Source organism: Podarcis filfolensis, assembly GCF_964270895.1.
Source record: "Podarcis filfolensis genome assembly, chromosome: 9".
Taxonomy (NCBI): domain Eukaryota; kingdom Metazoa; phylum Chordata; class Lepidosauria; order Squamata; family Lacertidae; genus Podarcis; species Podarcis filfolensis.
The window spans coordinates 48,796,182-48,816,365 of record NC_139610.1 but is presented as its reverse complement, the minus strand read 5'-3'; the positions used below and the strand labels follow the sequence as shown (position 1 = coordinate 48,816,365).

Below are 20,184 nucleotides of genomic sequence, written 5' to 3'. Positions count from 1 at the left end.
CTTAGCGGTTTACATAAAAATACAACAACATTTTAATAAAGTCTCCTGATAACTTGATAAAAACAAAACGCAACTGCATTTCACAATAAAGCAGCCATGCACAAAACAGGAAAATTAAAAATTAAGAGTCAGAGTCCAGGAAAGCTTGGGTAAACACGTGTATTTTTCGGAGGCATTGGAAGGTCATTACTGTCTGAATCTCAGAGTCTTGAGATTCAGAGTAATCTCTTTATATGGCTGTGTATTTGGTATGCTTATAAATTTATATTTGTAAAATCAAATAAAAATGATTTTTTTAAAAAAGGGAGGTCATTACTGTCTCTGCCTCATTAATTTACTGAAGGTAGGGGCATTCCAGGTGGTAGGTGCTATCACTGAGAAGACCCGCTTCCATGTGGTCACGCAAGTGGCAATCACTAGTCATCAGGACTGAGGGGGCTTGTGTATGGCGCCACGCAACCCAGAAGCCAGCGCCCTTGCTAATCATGGAACATTTAGTAGGGTATCCTTGGAAGATCCTGTATTATAGGGTTTATCTCTGATTAAGTATTCAAAAGTTCTTCAAGGTAGAATTCTATGTGATAGGACAGATTTCTTTAAAGCTGTGTATGGCATAAGGTAAACGTATGTGACTCTTTTCATGCAGGGCCCTGAACTGATGAACAAATATGTTGGAGAATCTGAACGTGCAGTCAGAGAGGTAAGGTGTTATTAATTTAACTGGAATATTAAGTGCACATGTACAGGGATTTATAATACAATTTATTGTCTGTTTTGCTACATTATAGTCAGTTTTTTTGTTGCATCATGCAGTCATTGCTTTGCAGTAACTAGTTTTCACGGGTTCTGAATTATAGCAGTCTTCACTGCTTACTGCCATATGTTGATACGATGAAGTCAGCTTGTGTATGTATTTGCTAAGAGTGGAGGGTGTTCTTGGAAACTCAATCTGATATCTCTGGCCCTTCCCCCCCCCCATCCAAACTTACTAGGGGCCTGCAGCAGGATGGTTTTGCTGTGGGTTCAATGATGACCTTTGGCACTTTCATAGCACTATCCTTGGCACAATGATCTATGGGGAATATTCGCTTCTAGATTAATTTACTAGGATATTGCCTCCAATGGAGTATTGTGCCCAGGATGCTACTAAAGCGCTGAAGGGTCTATTGGAGACTCCAGAGTGAGACCTGGCTGCCGCCAGGTAAGTTTGAGGAAATGATGTGAGGCAACATGGTGCCTTACACAGTGGGAGTAGGGAAACACTGCTTTCGGTTAAATTAACTCGTGTGTTTACTGTGATCAAGACTTGTAATTTGAAAGGTGTTTTTTACAGTCTTCTTTTTCTTAACAGCAACAATGTCATTTCACAGGAGGGTATTGTAGAGTTGAAAGATGTAATTTGCAGAATGGCCTACATCAATCATGCAGAACCATTGCAGAATGCCCTACATTCCCCTCTATATATGAGAGGCCAAGCTACCACTGGGGCCACATGCCTGGAGAAAGGAGGCGGATAGTGCCAGCAGCTGCCAGCTGTGACCACAGTGATTCTTCAAGCTGGATGGGGAATGCTGTTGTAATCATTGACCTGATTATGCTGCTGCCATTAAATATTTTTAGTACATTATATATCATATCTACAATATATTACTTAGAGTGTACATACATATTGTTTGTATACTCTGCTTGTTTAATTAAAGCTGATATCTGCAGACTGTATAGTCAAAATTATTATTTGGCAATAAAAGGATTTTGTAAGCAATAATCAATACTAAGGGTAGAATTCAACATTGCACTTTTACGAATGTTATGTCTGCACAAGCAGATCAGCTTGCCAGATGGAAAAATCCTCATTCCCCCCTCATGTGCTATCTTGAGGGTTCTCATGACTTTCCTGAGCCAATACGGAGGTGAGGAAAGGGGAAAAAGCTCCATTGCACAAGTGGAACGGCTTCCGCTGATGGGGATCATTAGGTGAATCCTGCCCTAATAATTCATTTATTCTAATGCTGCTGATGTGCTGTTTTGGTAGAATGGAATTCAATATTTTGTGTTCAATGAGTTGCATTCATGGAATGGAGAAATATTTCAATAGCTTAGCTTTTGTTTGACAATTTTAAAATGATAGGAATTATCCTGTTAATGCTGTAGCAGCTGGTAACTATTTTGTTTTTACCAGGTGAGCCTGGAATATCCTTTGGCTAATTCTTAACAGGTTTTGCCAACTGATAGTATTAAAAAGTTAAAAGACATTTAAAATAGTAATCCCCAGATATATTTAGTATATGTTCAGTTAAAGTATATTTGCACAATTTTTTTTGCTGCTGTTTAGAGAAAAATTGGAGGGATGCAAGCAATACTATTTGAAATGGTTAACTCCACAGTCTACAAAAGTGCAGTCCATCGGTTGGACGTTCTAGATGATGCAAAGTTGTGTCATTATGGTTTTATCTTGATATTGCAACCTATCCTGGATATTGGAGGCAAACCAAGGGTAACAACTTTATTTGTGATTATGCAACTTCTTTGGACAATCTGACAATTATTTTGTTTTTGTTTTGTCAGATCTTTAGGAAAGCCAGAGCTGTTTCACCCTCAATATTGTTCTTCGATGAAATAGATGCCCTGGCAGTAGAAAGGGGGAGGTAAGAAAAATTATCTACAAGGTTCTGGATCTGTTACTGCTTTGTACTTTCACATGAACAAGAAGTTGACTTTTGTATCTGTTTCCCTTGCATATTTAGATGGAAATTGGTTGGTTCATTTTATTAGGGATATAAGTGTTCTGCAAGACCTAGCAGTAATTCAAATAAGTGACTTTTTTTCTTTTCGGTAAACATTTTAAAACTCCCCTGCTTTTAGAGACCGCCAAGAGAAGGATCCTAATTTTATTGATTTTTATTGTAACAGTGGTGCTGGGGGAGACCACCCCCCACCCCTGCCTCCCAACCACCCTGGTGTTCTTTTCCTGATTGAAATTCCCCCATGAAATGACTGTTAACTCCACAGGGGAAGACTGTTTCCCTGACTGCCTTCCATTGGGGTAATAGCATCTGTGGGGGAAATTGGATTAGGCAAATGTCACAGGTGAAGGCTACCCATACTTTTGCTCCATTGTAACCAAGCATATATCCTTGATCATGCATTACATGCAGGCATGCAAGTGTGCATGTGCTGGAGATGGAAATGTGATTTTCAAGATCTTCGGCTTGGAGTCAGAGCACGTCATGAGGATGTTGCCTTGCACTTTCATTAGAATAGGAAATGGCCATAAAACAGAATCCCAAACTGTATGTTTATTTAATTACACTCTACGAGCATTTAACGCTTGATGGTTTCACGCATGAGGCACAAAAGTTTGTTAAAGACACTGTTTACAGAGAAACTTTTAAACAATGCTCTTTGTGAAACCAAGTCTCAGGTAGACTTTTCACACCTAGCAGGGATATCAGTGTCCCAAGCAGCAACACCCACCCAGCCCCTTCTAGGATTTAACTTCCCCATAGGGAATCAAAGCCAAGTTCCCTAGCTAACCCCTCTCAGATAGTCCAGCATAGTCTGCTCATAGACAATCCTTGTATCTAAGTGAGAGCCTATGGATAATCGCTATCTGAGCCCACTCAAATAGGCAGAAACCCCATTTGCCCACCCAGATCAAAAGTCTGTATCTGACTGTTAAACTGCTAGGGTCTAACTTAAATTCCACACATTGTCTCCTGATTGGTTGTTGGTCTCACCACTTTTCACTGGTTGTTGGGTCACCAGGAGGCAGACCCAGGGCCTGTCTGTCATAGTGCCTCGTGATGTAGTGATGTAATGTTTTAACATGCCAGTCACTTCCATCCATTGGGCATGCTGGCTTGGTGTGGCTAATGGAAGTAGGAGTCCACAGCATCTGAAGAATACTATGCTCAATATCCCTGTTTAAAGTAAAGGAATGGCATTTCCAGAACCATTTGATAATGATGATGGTGGTGATGATAATGTGATATCCAACTAGGTCACACAAAGTATACCCAATGAAATCAGTGGACTTAAGTGACTAAGTCAATGTGCTCTGAATATGACTAATGTTGGATTTCACCCAACAGTAATAAGAGCTTCTGTTTTGTACATCTCCAGCTGTAATTTGCTTGTGTGACAGGGATGTAGAGTTACCAGAACAGTAGTCTCTTGCGTTAGTAGTAGCAAAATTTTAGAGCTAAATTGTCAGATCTGACGTGAACATAGAACTGAAACAGAACACTAGCCAGTTGCTGTAATTTCTGCCCTTTGACGCAATCTGACTGTGGTGTCTCGTTATATGTTGCTATATTCGTTTCCTGCCCTTTTTTATTATGACACTTACATAAACTTTTAGCCATTCTCCAGGGCACTATTAAACATGTCTAAACTAATTATTAAAGAAATTGCAAACAGGAATAAACATGCCAAATACATATTTTTAATAAAGATTTTGAAGCTGTGCAATGTGATGAAAAGGCTGTTATAAGAATAAAATGAAAATGGCCAGTTTTGTCCAATATGTTCATTGGAGCCTTAATTTAGAATGTTCCCATTCTAGCTAGGTGCACTTCCCAAACCATCATCTTATCTGGAGATAGATGGAGAAGGAGAAAACACAGCCTTGGCCTCTCCATTGGAGATAGGAGGTGTGACCTTCAGTGTTCCATTGAAGACATCTGCTTTTTGGAGCATAGAAAAGAGCAGAGCAGGACACAAATATTTTATTGTCAAATGTGAACCATATGGGAGGTAAAATATGTAACATAGTTCTCATAAAATTCATCTGGAATTAAATGGTGTAGGAAACCAGACAAGGCACTTATTGGAAATGACCTGTTTTTACAGGCTGATTTTCCACAGTAGGAATTTGCAAATGCATTAGAGATGCTAATGATTTGCAGGCTCCGGAGATCCATTTCCTCTTCTATAACCAGACTGAGGTTTTCAAGGAAACACCTGTTGATATTGTCTCCCTAGTCCCCCTGTGCTTTTTCTACAGAACATATTGCTGTCGTTAAACGCCCTGTGCCCTTTCCCTACAGATAACTACTTCTGGTTATAATTTACCCTATTAATTGGCAGTGTTTGTGTAAAAATATTGGAATGAAAGATACTGCAGGTGGCTTTTGTGTGCAGAATAGCATTTGTATATCAGCTGCCTTTGCACATATACAGGGCAGAAAAATGTAAATCCAGAAGCAGCTACATACACTTCATGTATAATTGAAACAGAATAAAAAAATAGGCATACAGCATAATGCTGCTACTGGCTTGGCCCTTATTTGCACTTCTGTAGAAGATTGTTACCTGACCCTAAAGTAACCCCATGCACCCCTGAAGTGCTCGTTTTGTTTGTTAATTTAATGTATACCACCCTTTGTCCTAAGGCCATGGGATGGTTTCAGTATACTAACATAAACAACATAGTGTATAACATAATGCATAACAGAGCAGTATCCTGCTAAACATTTCAATAATAATAATAATAATAATTTATTATTTGTACCCCGCCCATCTGGCTGGGTTTCCCCAGCCACTCTGGGCGGCTTCCACAAAGACCAAAAATACACTAATATGTCATACATTAAAAACATCCCTGAACAGGGCTGCCTTAAGATGTCTTCTGAATATCAGGTAGTTGTTTATCTCTTTGACATCTGATGGGAGGGCGTTCCACAGGGCGGGTGCCACTACCGAGAAGGCCCTCTGCCTGGTTCCCTGTAGCTTTGCTTCTCGCAATGAGGGAACCGCCATAAGGCCCTCGGCTCTGGACCTCAGCGTCCGGGCAGAACAATTTCTACTAGCACAAACACCTTTGATTGCACAACAGCACTTCCTTTCATCTGCATGCCCCCCAAATATATTCTGGGAGATATCCCAAGCACCTGGAGCAGATTTAGGGTGGTGGGGCCACATAGGGAGAGAACAGGAAGGGAAAGTTCCACTGTACAGCCAAAAGTGCTTGTGGTAGTGGAACTGTTTAGTTGGATAATGCCTTGAATATCCACAAAATACAAAACATTAAAACAGTTGTTGGAGGCTGTGGGTAGTGGTAGGACTAACTTGCGATTTCTATAAGAATTGATTGTATCTCCATCATAGTAGCTACCTCTTATTTGGTGAAACCACAGCTAAGGGAGGGGGGTGGGGGTGGAAAGTGAAGGAAATTGCTAAGGCGGTGGGAGGACTAAAGAATGTATGAGAAGATTTGTATGTTATTTGCCAAGTTTAATAATAAAGAATGGCGAAGGCTGTGTCACTGATTTCCGAAGTGGAATTGAGCAAATAAAATGAGAGGTTTTGTTTTGAGACATTGTGGTTGTTCCTGCTGACTATCGTAGAACCACTTTGGCAGTCTTTGTTATAGTATTTAATAAATCTTCTGAAAGTAGTGGTGAATTTGGCATATATTAAATGAAACTGGCCAATTCACAGTCCAAATATACAATAAGGAACAATCTGTACTACTGAAGAAATGGATGCCTTTCCTATTTCTCTGTGGTTCTGACTAATATTGGGTTTCTTTTAGTTAGCTGCCTTTTCTTGGCATTATTTCATAAAAGACGTCTGCATTGAGGTCATGTCCACATGAATGTTCCAGATACAACTGTATGCGAGAAGGAATGTTTGTTCCTAAATAATCCTTTCCCTTTCAAAGCTTCAGATTCTTAACAAATTGTGCAGCTGCAGAGAATTATGGGTACTTGTAATTCGTTGGTATCCTGACCATGTAAAACCTAATTCCACTGACCGGTAAACTTTGCCAAGAGGAAATGGCTTGGTAATTAAACTTGAAGGTGATGAATGAACATGGTTCTGTGTAAATGCAGTCCAGACAGTCTGTTTGCTGAACTTGGGGTATCTACGTGCTTTGGAAATAGGATGCTGTTTATACATGTAGGATTGTGGGGAGTTTTAGGCAATAGACATGTTTGTTCCTTTTTGTTTTTTTATAAGCAGTTTCAGGCATGAAAAATTGTGGGTTGGAGAGAACACTACTGTTAAATTCCTTTTTAAAAAGTCAGTGCTTTGCTGTACATTATTGAAGGAAGAGAACTATATAAGGCACCAGTTTGCTTTCTGAGGCCAAGAAGGGGAAGCGTGTGAACAGAAGGTAACCACTGTGCTCTCAAAAATGTAGCCATTTAGGGAACAACTTTTGATTATACTTTAAATGCACATGGACATTTATCTGGTACTCTGGTCATGCAAAATGAAGTGACTGAACGGTGAAAGAAAAAGAATCAAAGGCCAAAATCTATAGTAAAATCTACAGGTTTAGCTGTAAGTAATTGACACCAGAAAACAATATGTAGTAAGTGTCAATTTTGTGACTTAAATTCAAATGTTGCAGCTACAGTGAAACACTTTATATCCAGTAAGGTAATTATATATTTTTCTTCACTTGAAGCACTTTTAACTCAGGTGGAAAGGACAAATTAAGAAGTAGCTTCTACTTCAGTTTAGATGCACCTCCTTGCATGACAACAAAAAACAGCCCTGACTCAATACAGTGGTACCTCAGGTTAAGTACTTAATTCGTTCCGGAGGTCTGTTCTTAACCTGAAACTGTTCTTAACCTGAAGCACCACTTTAGCTAATGGGGCCTCCTGCTGCTGCTGCGCCGCTGGAACACAATTTTTTTTCTCATGCTGAAGCAAAGTTCTTAACCCGAGGTACTATTTCTGGGTTAGCGGAGTCTGTAACCTGAAGCGTATGTAACCTGAGGTACCACTGCAATGTGGAATGCATAAACACCTGTCTTTTCAGAATTCAGCTTGTTTGTTGGCCCACATCCAGCCCATCACTGCCTCCAAACAGTCTAGCACCTTAGCTACATCTCCTGATTGAGATGGAAATAAGAGATGGCTGTCATCTGCATATTGGTGGCACTCTACTCCAATATTTTGGGTTCCAGTGTCTTCATAGAGGTGTTAAATAGCATGGGTGACAAGACAGAACTCTGTGGGACACCACAGGAAAATGCTTGTGGTGTCAAACAGTGGCCTCCCTTAACTACTTTCTGGAAGTTTGAGCAGAACGACTGCAATACAGCACTCCCAGCCCCCACCACCTTGAGCCGCTCCAAAAGGATACCACGGTTAAGAAAGCTGCTGAAAGGTCAAGAAGAATGACCAGGGTTGCACACTCTCCATCTCTCTCTCCTGACAAATGTCATATCCAGGGTGGCCAATTTAGTTTCAGTGCCATCACTACAGTTTCCTCCAACTATGAACGAAGCTTGCCTCCAAAGCGGATATTAGCCACTGGGTGATAGTTTTTTAACATTTCTGGGTCCATGGAGGCCTTCTTAAGGAGGGGCACTCCACAGCCTCTTCAAGACAGGTGGTATTTCCCCTCTTCCAGTGAAGCATTGATGACTCCCTAGACCCAGAGAGAGAGAGAAAAAACCCAGTTCTTGCTGGGTACAGGACTGGATAAATATTTTAGATTTTGTTTAAAATTCCAACCAGCAATCCCTGGTATTGTATTTAAATATTGATATAATATTCTGCTGTAAGAGGAATCCAGCTTGTGTCCACATTGTAGCCTGTAGTACGTCCAGATTAAACTTCAGTTGATTCTACAGTCGGCATGATTGATTACAGTTTTCAGCTTGATTAACTTCCAGGAATGCACAGAAGGAGAACTGCTGAAGGGGGGAAATAAAGAAAGGAAATGGGAAAGTACTGTCAAGTTTCTTTCTAAAAGGCAGCTGCTGCAAACTGAATATAATATTGGAATATTAAAACTGGTTATCTTTTTCACTGTGCATAAGTACTGCACTATAAGTACAAAGCTTATATCCCTTTGCAGAATCGTGCTATAAGGCTTGTTTACATGTTACACTGAACACAGGTGCAAACTGCCTATGCATGTAGAATTATTTTTTGTGAAACAGTAAATATTTTATTATTTGTACAGCTCAGTTACTGTAACCACTGGTGCACAGACTACATTCTTTTGAATGTCACATATGAATAACTGTACAACTCAACTGTAACGTAGACAGGTTGTACTTTCATTGGATGTAACATGTCAACACCCCTAATGAAGCTACTGTTTAAGCAACCTCACATTTTACCATTAATGCACTTGTTTCATTAATTCATTTGTTTTGTTAACTGATACTTAGAGTAAATGAAGTTAAATGCATGTTACTTACGTGTACACAGGATGTAGGTTTTAGGAGTATGTAAATCTTACAGTAAAAAAAAAATACTGCTGAAATGCATAACTAACAGCATATAAAACCACAATTAAAACAGTAAAAAAAATCCCCATGCCCCCAAATCAGTAATGACACCAACATATAATTTGTGTATGAAAACATTTTGTCCAAGTTTCTGGAGCAATTTATAGGTATGTCTTACCTAGCTGTATGGAATATTACTCATATGTACCATGTGTTTGGTACATATGTGGAACAAAACATGTATACTATTATTTGTAAAGTGTGAGTTGTTATATCTTTAAACACAGATCAGGAATTTATTGTTGAGTAGAGTTGATTAGTCTTGTGGTCTTTACCTGAGGAAATAGTCATTCATAAAAGTGTGAGTTTATGTTACAATAAAGGCCAAAATAGGTTTTTAGAAACTGTCTTGGCAGATGCCCATAATAGCAATTGGTAATCTTGATTGTTGCTTTTATTGAAAATAAGCACTCTGGAAAGCCTTGTCCTGCCAAAAACATATTTCACCAGAACTTGTGAGAGGAAGGAAATAAAACAGTGTGACAGTTAATTACAACCATGGTAGCTGGACTGAAAAGTCTGACCTGGCAGGTGTGCTTTGCTGACAGCTTTCCTCCTGTGAAAGCCTGACAGAAATGTCAGACTCAATACATTCTTCATACTGTGTGATTGTGGTGATTTTAGTGTGGGAGTGTGTTGGCAGGCAGGGGGTTTGGTATTTTAGGAATGTTTTACCTCAGAAACTTCTAGAAAAGTTAGGAATACTAGTCAAAAGATGTGTGTTGGAGTTATAATTTTTCTGGAAGTAAGTTGCTTGAGGTTTTTAAAAATCATTTTCAGGTAACCATAAAATACACATGATTTTCAAGGACAGTGTACAACGTGTATAAGAAGTGGAGCAAGCCAAATTTCTCTCTATTGTTCTTATTTCTCTAGATTTTTGAAAGTATAAACTGTAGAGGATAAGTTTGTTTTAAAAGGGTAAAGGTAGGTTTTTTTAAAACAACAACAACAACAACCATAATACTCCGGAAAGCTGTTTTTTCCAAGATCCATTTTCACTAGGATTTGTAAAATGAAGGAAATAAAACAATGTTGCAGTAATTTTTTTTACTTGTGTGTCCCCTTCCACACAATACATTTAAAGCAGTATCATACTACTTCAAACAGTTGTGGCTTCCCCAGAGAGCTATGGGAACTGTAGTTGTTGTTTTTTAAAGGGAGCCGAGAGTGATTAGGAGACTCTTATTTCCCCATACAGAACTACAATTTCCAGAGCTACACTTAACCACTCTGGAAACTGTAGCTCTGTGCGGAAACTAGAGGTCTTTCCTGACAACTTTCAGGATTCTTTGTGAGAAGCCATGGCAGTTTAAAGTGGAATGATACTGCTTTAAATGTATAGTGCAGGTGCGACCTGTGTTTATGTGTAATAAAATTAAGGTGTGCTTTATTTTTTTCTGCACACAACCCGCACAGCTTCCCACATGGTTTCATTTGTGCTGCTAGGATGTCATATATTCTCAGTGCTACAGATTATAGTATTTTGTTACTACATTTTCTCAGCATTTACCCCAGATAGCATCTTATTTGCAACTGTGACACTGTGCATTTCGGGCACCTGTGGGGTATTTTGTGAAACATACTTGGTGATGGTAACATAATGGGTGGCATTCAACTAATGTGCCCTGATAAGCGCAAGCATTTCTGCTTGTGCTGTGGGTCTTCCCTCTCGCCCTGCACATGCCCTGTGCCACCTCCAAATCTGCCCCAGAGGGAACCCGAAAACAGATCTAGGAGTCCCACAGAAGGATGGAAAAGTGTACTGCACAAGCAGATATCCTTGGGCTTAGGGAACATTCACGCAGTTCAAATTGGATACAGTGGTACCTCGGGTTACAGACGCTTCAGGTTACAGACTCTACTAACCCAGAAATAGTAGCTCGGGTTAAGAACTTTGCTTCAGGATGAGAACAGAAATCGCACGGTGGCGGCGGGAGGCCCCATTAGCTAAAGTGGTACCTCAGGTTAAGAACAGTTTCAGGTTAAGAACGGACCTCCGGAACGAATTAAGTTCTTAACCCGAGGTACCGCTGTACTCCTCTTCTGCCTGTGTTTCAGAAACTTGCTTGGGTGTAGCTTAGGGAGCAATTAGAAATAGAGTGGAAGATGTTCAGGTTCAGTTTAATCTATTAAATTTCCAGAGATTAAAGTAGTTCCCATGGTATTACAAGAATTCAGTTTAATCAGAACTATATAAACTCCCTTAGTAGGCCTTGCTAAGTACTCTGTTTGAAGGGCCTTGACTCTACTAAGGTTTCAGTTTATGCTCTCAGCTGTTGTAGATGATCTTCAAAGAAATTCTACATATAACTTGTGAAACAGATTCTGTGGGGATGGGTACTTAAAAATTTATCTTCTGGGTAGTTGAGACGTTAACATTTTGTGTCTCATACTGCTTTAGCAGCCATAAAATTGATAACCTTCACGTAGTCATACCTTGGGTTAAATGTGCTTCAGGTTGAGCGTTTTCAAGTTACACTCCGCAGCAACCCGGAAGTAACGGAGCGCGTTACTTCCGGGTTTTGCCGCTCGTACATGCGCAGATGCTCAAAATGATGTCACGTGCATGCGCGGAAGTGGCAAAACGTGTCCCGCGCACGTGCTGTCACGTCTTTCGTTTTACTCAGGATGCGAACAGGGCTTCAGAACGGATCCCGTTCACATCCAGAGGTACCACTGTATGTCTGACTTCTGGTTCCTTAGGTTAGTCCTTCCCTTCTCTTGCTAGGCTCAACTACTATGTAGGTTCTGTAAGCGTGGAAGCTCACAGGTCCTTGTTAGGCCACCTTGGGGTTTTTTGTGTCTTTCTTTTAATGCATGAATTGTGTAAAGGTCACTCTTATTTTTTTTGTTGGCCCTGTTTCACTTCTAAATTACTCCCTCCTTAAATCCAACCTTCAGTCTCCCAGGGGTAACAACCCACCTGTTAAGTATAACTTGTTAAGTTGGCATACCTGACAACTCCGTTTTGCTCACAGTAATAACTGTTGGAGAGCTTTTAAATCAGGGGCAGGGAACCTTTTCAAGCCACATTGCCCTTTGGGAAACCTTCCAAAGGCCACTTGCCAGTGGTGGATGAGGACAGTGGCAAAAGTGGGTGGAGCAGTGGACATAAATGTTACCTCTGTACATTAGGTTAGTTTCCACATTCCAACTGCATTGTTCTCCTTCATCTAGACAAACGAAGCATTATCAACATTCAGTGGTACATTCCACCCAAGCAAAAATATTCAAGGTGCAAAGCAGAACTAGTGGGTGGATTTGTTTTAGGGAGAATTATGAGGGCCAGACATAAAGACCAGGAGTGCCACATTGGCCCAGTCTTGCAGTGCACTCTTATGGATGGTTTGAATTTTCTTAGTGACTGGTGACAGAAGCAGGTTAATCTAGAATTCCAGGTTAATCTAGAATGCAAGAGCATGCTGTTGCAGAAATGTTGCTGTTTGTAAACAATTCCAAGAGGTGTTCAGCTTGTTGCATTTTCCAGATAGCAACCGCTGATTTCATTAAGTATGGGTGTCAGTGTAATTATCTAATGATTTTGGCTCAGTTTATTACACCTGCTTTTATTGTGAATTCTATAGAAAGTGGGAGTATGGAAAATCACTCTATTCAAAACTGTGGTACCATGAAAGTTTTACAACTTTGCCTTTTAAAACACTGTGAAATCACAAAGTTGAATTTACAGTGGTACTTTGGGTTAAATACGCTTCAGGTTACATACACTTCAGGTTACAGACTCCTCTAACCCAGAAATAGTACCTCAGGTTAAGAACTTTGCTTCAGGATGAGAACAGAAATCATGCTCTGGCGGTGCGGCAGCAGTAGGAGGCCCCATTAGCTAAAGTGGTGCTTCAGGTGCTTCAAGCACAGTTTCAGGTTAAGTACGGACCTCCGGAACAAATTAAGTACTTAACCCGAGGTACCACTGTACAAGATAGACAGCAGTTGGAGTTGGTATTTTATCTTAAAGGCACTGTAGGAAGCTCATCATTTCACTCTTAAGTCTTGCGCTCCTGACCATTCTTCAGTAGTAACCTTTTTAAAAAGCTTGTTTCTGTCATTGCTATTGATTCCCTAAGCTTCAGACAGCTGTCATTGGACAGGTGAACAGGCACACGTGCACACCTCACAAACATTGGCATTCTGTTTGGCATACAGTCGGGTTTGTTGACAGGAAACTGTTTTGCATCAGTTTTTGCCTGATTACTATTTCTGTAGTGCTGGGATGGTGACATCATGGTTCACAGGTCAGCTGGCGCTGGTGGGGAAGAAACGCTTATTGGCTGGATGCTGGTTTTATAGATGGGTCTGAAAGGTTAAACATAATTTGTGTATCTGAGTTGTCCTTGCGTCAAAAACCGAGAAAGCCTTAATGAGCATTGCCTGCTTTAATTTGAAATTCTTGTTGGGAAATCATGGGAAAATGGAAAAAATACATGCTTGTATGTCACCCCTCAGATTAACAGTTTATGCAGAGCTCAAACATCTGAGCACACATGCTGCTGACGCAGTTCTGGAGCAGCTGGTGGAGAAATCTCCTGCTATAAATGTCTGTCTGTCTGCATTTTTATAGGATAGCCTGTTAAGCCAAAAGGGCTTGTTTACTTGTAGGAGTCATGCTAAATATGGTGTGTAATCTGACAGCTGAGTTCCATGCATAAAGGAAAGCACGGCAGCTTTGGGCTACATGGAGGACTTAAATCTATATTAATATCAGTGTGGGCAGGGGTCTTGTACAGCAAAGGAGTACAGGGTAAATGCTTATTTGGAAAGCAACCAAAATAAACATGAAACATTGCATTTTAGGTTCCGGAAGCATATGCAAAAGGAAAGTAATTCTACTTTTTCTGTTTCCTTTCCTTTCTGGTCCTTAGTTGATTCATTTCCAATTGGGAGTTTTGACATGTGCAAGTATCTGGATACTAAATTCTGTGACTAAGTATTTGTCATCTTTCCTTCATTCCCACTTCCCACCTGTTCCAAATTTTCAGCTCCACTTAGCAGCAGTTGTTCAAGGGAGCTTTTGGAACAAACTGCACTCTTCCAGGGCATTTCTTGGGGTTGGTTATCTGTGTAGATAACACCAACTGAATAAAGTAAGAGAGCAATCCAGCTAAAGTTGATGACTTAATTCTCTGTTCTGTAGGCGAGTAAAACATGTGTCTCCTCTGAAACCAGTGGGAATTAAGACTGCACACACATTAGGGAGCAAGTCCCATTGAACTCAATGAGACTTATTTTTGAGTGAGCATGCTTGGGATTATGTTTCAAGAAGGTTTTATTTTGTCAGGTGTCATTGCCAGAGTTTGTACTTGTAGATAAGAGACAGCTAATATGAGAAGACAAGAGTGTATCTTAGCTGCGCTATTCACTTCCCTGGTTTTGCCCCATGTGCACCCCACATTAGCTATGCCATAAATCAAAATTAGGACAATTATTGCACAAGACCCAATTGTAAATGCTACTGAGGGCAGGGCTCATAAAATGGAACAGACTCTTGTGAAAGCAAATATAAAAAGCTCATATGTCAGCAGGATCAATCTTGTAAAACAAGCTTTGCATCTGCCATTTTGTACCTATTACATATTTAAAGTAATAAATGTGGAAGTTATAATTAAATACCCAACTGCATTTTTGAACTCACTTTTTCACATGTAGTTAATAAAAAAAAACCCCACACAAAACACAAATAGGCTAACTTCTGAAATCTCTTCCAGGAGAAAAATGTCTTTTCTTTTTGAGACTTAGCCATTTGGTGATTTCAAAACAACATATGTATTTAACATCTGGAGCAACAGCTGTGCAAAATTAATAAGAAGGTGGTTTTATGGGTTAGCTGGCCACTGCTCAGTTTGGTCTTACTTGGGGAAGGTGGAAGAAATGAATCTGTAAAAGGCCTTCATTTCACTTACAGTGTTGGATGGCCTGCATTGGTGGCAGAAACTAAAGCACTGTCTGAGCAGTGTTTTAATGTTGCCAATACATCTTTACGAAATCAACCCGTGCGAATGCCACAATAAATCACTTGCCAAGTTCTGACATACTTTGTTTTGTTGGTGTTTGGTAGCCAAGTTGGCAGGAGTTGCAGGAAAAGGATACTGGTCCCAAAACAATAGCTTCAGTTTTTAAGAAATTGGTTTCATGTTTGTGTTCTTGTTGGTAAGCCCTGTTTAAATACATCCAAGCCATTAGTGATAATGGGCAAAGGGAGGGGGGAGTCAATTACACTGATATTTTGCTGAAAAATAAACCACCAACAAATTCATGACCTGTCAATAACTTCCTCTTTCAGAATGTGGAAAGGAACTAGGCTATCCTTGACTTGATCACATAGCAAATAAGGAAAAGCTGATACATCAGATTAATGTAGCACAGGGATGGAGAACCTTCAGCCCAGGGACCAAATAGAACTTCTAAGCATCTCTATTTGGCCCTTTGGATGCTGTCCAGGCCACTCGCTTGAGTGCTTTTGCCTAGCCAAACATGTCCTTGAACAGTGGCAATGCCTCTTACGTGCTTGAAAGGAGGATGGATGTGGCATTTGTAGAAACATTTGACTTTTGCATGCCTGGAATTTATTCTCCTGGACAAAGGTTAAGACCTACACCATTGCTCTGCCCAGTTTTTCCTCTAGTCCCTCTCACCAGTGGCATGCAGCCCCTGGAAAGTTGCCTATGAGGGAATGTGGTCCTCAAGCTGAAGTAGTGTTTAAGAAATGAGCACCCACTACTATGGCTTTCGTTTTGTATTTCCATTAGCTCTTCAAGTTCTGGGAATGTGGCAGACCGCATCTTGGCACAGCTGCTGACAGAAATGGACGGGATTGAACAGCTAAAGGATGTGACTGTTTTGGCTGCGACAAACCGACCAGATATGATAGACAAGGTAAGAGGTTTGGGCACTTGCCCCTACTTTTGTTAAAACTACTTTATTGGAAGTGAAATGTTTTAAGATTGCAATCAATTGTAGTCAAACGTCTTTGTAAAGTACTGGATTTTTTAAAAAGGGGTTTTGTATAAGGCTCAACAAAAACAGTTGTTCTCCTGGTTTTCAGAAGAAACAATGGCTTGCTCCACCAGTGCTGCTTCTTCAGCATTTTTTGAAAGCAATATGCAAACTGACCACTAAGACCCCTATGCATTCACAAGGCAGTAGGATAGAGATGTTTGCTGCAGCCGGACCAGCTTTGAGCGATTTGGTCTGCTTGGGGTCCTTTGTTTCAGGATTAATGGACCATTTTGTAGAGTTGGCCAGCCTTGGAAGTACTGTACCTTGAAACCTCAAAACTAAATACATATCTCCAGTCCATGTGGGGTGAAAGGAAAATTTTCTTTCCATAGGCAAGAGGGAATTTTCCCCACCCCCGTCAGTTACCTAGCCTGTGATACACTGTTGCTTTCCTCCGATAGATAAAATTGTAGGTAGTCATTCAGAGAATGTTTAAGCAAATTGTGCAATGTATCTTTGTTCTCTCAAATGTGTTTTTGTTTAGAATTGCATCCAATCTCCTAACTTTGAACCTTCATAGACATCGAGGATGATAGCTTGTTAGCCCTCCCTGAATTGAGTGCCCTTCTTCGTAAGACAAAAACAGAAATTTACCAGCAAGAATGTCCTTTTCTTGGCTTCCTTCATCCATAATACCTCTGGCATCTATTTGTAATGGCAGGCTAGAACAGAAGAAGCTGTTACAACCCCAGGGAACTCTGTGATTGTTTCACAACAGGAAGTAATGTGTGTGTAGCTGAAGAATTGGATTGCTTTAGCTCCTGCTGCGTGAGATCTGAGTGTCAAACACATTAGCTGGGATGCCTAGAGCATAAGGGCTGAGAATGAAGTGATAGTTTGTGGTTTGTGATGGCACCCTGGTGTTTCTGACAGCTCATCCCAGCAGTGTGCAGCAGTTGCATCCTCAAGTGCCCTATTTGCATGAGAATGACAGGATGTGATTGGACAAATGAAGATTAATGAGAGAGTGTAGTGTCAGTGTGCTATATTGTCTTTAGATCCATGGTGCTCTTTGTTTCATTACCAGTGAGAAACTTCAGTGTAGCATGGAACAGAAACTGGGGGAAATATAGTGAATGAAAAATATGACCAGAGTTTAGATCTGGTTTCATTTAAAACCAAACCATGTTCATCCTGAAATAAAATGCAAAATATATGTGCTTGCATGTAAAACAGTGGATATCCACATCAGACTGTGTTCATGCATCCAAGCTTCATAGATTAGGGGCATCATGTTGGTTTTTCTGTCATTTGCATAGCAGAATAGGCTCCTCTAGAATCAGGGTGATGCTGTGCACATGCTAGTAGCATTATCAAAAAATTCTCTCACAGTGTACTGTACCTACATTTTGGGGAAATTCTTCCTTAGTGTCTGCTTTGGTATTAATTTGTTGAACCAGGAGTTGAAAATTCTCATTCTGCTGCCCTGTCAATTGGATCAAATATAGAAAGGTTGCTTCTTCTCGTTGGTTCAAAGGAAAGTTGTTTCCTCTTATTATGTTATGAAATTTAATATTCCAGTAAAGGCAAAGGGACCCCTGACCATTAGGTCCAGTTGTGGATGACTCTGGGGTTGCGTCGCTCATCTCGCTTTATTGGCCGAGGGAGCCGGCGTACAGTTTCCAGGTCATGTGGCCAGCATGACTAAGCCGCTTCTGGCAAACCAGAGCAACACACGGAAACGCCGTTTACCTTCCCGCCGGAGCAGTACCTGTTTATCTACTTGCACTTTGACGTGCTTTCGAACTGCTAGGTTGGCAGGAGCAGGGACCGAGCAACAGGAGCTCATCCCGTCGCGGGGATTTGAACTGCTGACCTTCCAATCGGCAAGCCCTAGGCTTTGTGGTTTGGACCACAGCACCACCTGCATACATATTCCAGTATGTGTTGTATTTGGCTTGCTTTTAAATCCTAAGAGATATTCTGTGAAAAGATAAATGAAACTTTACAATACATTTAAACCTCAAGGGTTAATTACATCAGCCTATCAACTGCTGCTAGTTAATTTCTCATTAATATTTGAGTTACTAATTTTTTTGCGGTAAATAGCTGAATTCAAACAGGCTAAAAATATTGGTATTTGTAACACTTCTGAATGATGGAGTGTTCTGAGTTATTGAAGTCACAAACTTGGACCATTATGTTTTCATGTCTATTTATTCCTCTTTCTCCTGATACCAGTATAGCAACAACAATCTTCATTATTGGAATGTTTAAAAATATTGGGTATTAAAGGTGTGCATACAATACAAACTGTACCACTAGATGGAAGCAAGAGAAGCAACTTCCATTATCACATAAATGAATGGTTCTTGTCTTGGAGTGTATTTTAAATTTCTTTATACTCTGTACCCATAACAAATGTTTCTAAATCATTTTATTTTTACCAACACAATTTTTTTGAAAAAGTTCTTGTAAATTCTCTTACTACTACTGCTTATAAGATCAAAGCTACACCTCACACTCTCTCTGCAGAGGCCATTCACAGGTGGGAAGTGAAATTAAAAACCTCTCTCTGAAAAAGACCTGTTAGATTTTACTTGGAAGACTCTTATCTGGTGCTGATCCAATGTCCAAAAGACAGTGGAGCTGTGTTAGTGGAGTTGAGTGTTAATTAAAAGTAGTTTAGTTTTGATGAAAAATAAAAAGTGAGTGATTTGGCAGAATCAGTAACAAGTTTTTAAGTTTTTGCCTCCAGCGAAAGAGCAGTCTTTCCTTTTGAGAAACATCAAAGTTCTGCCCGTCTGGAGGCTTATGAAAGAAATTCAAATATTCAAGTTTTATGGGTGAACTAGTAAAGGGAAAGGGAAAGAATTTCAATACATAAGTTATCTGGCAACATGTTGAAGTTGTCATAAATCAGGTAATCTGAAGCTGTAAACATGTTCAGCATTTGTTTCGTCTGGAACAAATTGTTGTTATTGTATGATGCTCATTTATGTATTTCTATTGGGCTTTTCAGTCTTGCATCTGATTGGTAAATGCAGTGTTAAGTGCTGTTGGTTTCAGGAAAATTTTATCATCAGATTTAAATAAGATGTGAGGAATAATTTATTTCTTATAATTTTCTGTCATGGTAGTGGTCCTGTAAGTTGAATATAGCAATGAAATTAGCTTCACAGCAGAGATATAGACTGAATATGCCCATGCCACTCCTGAATCAAAAACATATTAATATGAACCTCTCAGGCAGACCCATGAAGAAATTGTTTCACTCCCTTTTCACTCCTTTAGTCATGAGAGTGACTTTTAGAAGGTATCCTTGTGACAGCAAAGCAATGTTGGGAGAATTTGAAGTAACATGTGTAACACTTAAACTAAGTGTTTGACAGAGAATAGGAGTGACACACTACTGTTCTAAGAGTGTGCAATTTGGATTATCATTATGATTGGTAATTCATTGTGATACCCATCTGTGTGAGCTGTCTGTTGGCTGCCACCTGCTTTCTGCCTTCAAACTTCTGTGCCGTGCAACAGCATTGTAAAATGGCGCCACTAACTGCATGTGACAGCGGTGATTGTTTCTGCCACAGTATCTTCACCTCATTGTTGCAGTGCTGCACTGTACCTGGCTCATGATGTTAGTGTGATGCCACAGGCTATGTGATAAGCTTGTGAAGTTAGGGCCTGAGGACCTTTGTCTTTTCCCTGAAGTGATGGCTTCCTTTTTTTTGGTAATACTTGAATACATCACACCCTTTTGAGTATTTGGGAATACTGATCTAAGGACTTTAGAGCTGGGAGTTTGTTATAATGTGTCTGTGTGCATCACAATTTTCAGCACATAGAGCAGTACATCATTATTTCTGATTGCAGTGTTGTTGTTTCTGAAGAATCAGAGGTCATTGAAGAATCAAAGGTCATTGTTGTGTTTAAAAGTACAGTGGTACCTTGGGTTACATACTCTT

General features: G+C 40.1%; 1 protein-coding gene across 3 annotated transcripts in view; it reads left to right on the top strand.

The window, feature by feature from the left end:
- The window catches only part of AFG2A (AFG2 AAA ATPase homolog A), a 144,581-nt gene that overhangs the window by 27,411 nt on the left and 96,986 nt on the right, over positions 1–20,184 (top strand). For all 3 annotated transcript variants that reach the window (XR_014538427.1, XM_083571155.1, XM_083571156.1), the window contains exons 12-14: positions 647–700; positions 2,566–2,645; positions 16,027–16,153. Coding sequence is in view for 2 of the 3 variants with exons in the window: in XM_083571155.1 (XP_083427281.1) it covers positions 647–700; positions 2,566–2,645; positions 16,027–16,153 (261 nt within the window). In the remaining variant the exon portion in view is untranslated. The remainder of the gene's footprint in view (positions 1–646; positions 701–2,565; positions 2,646–16,026; positions 16,154–20,184) is intronic.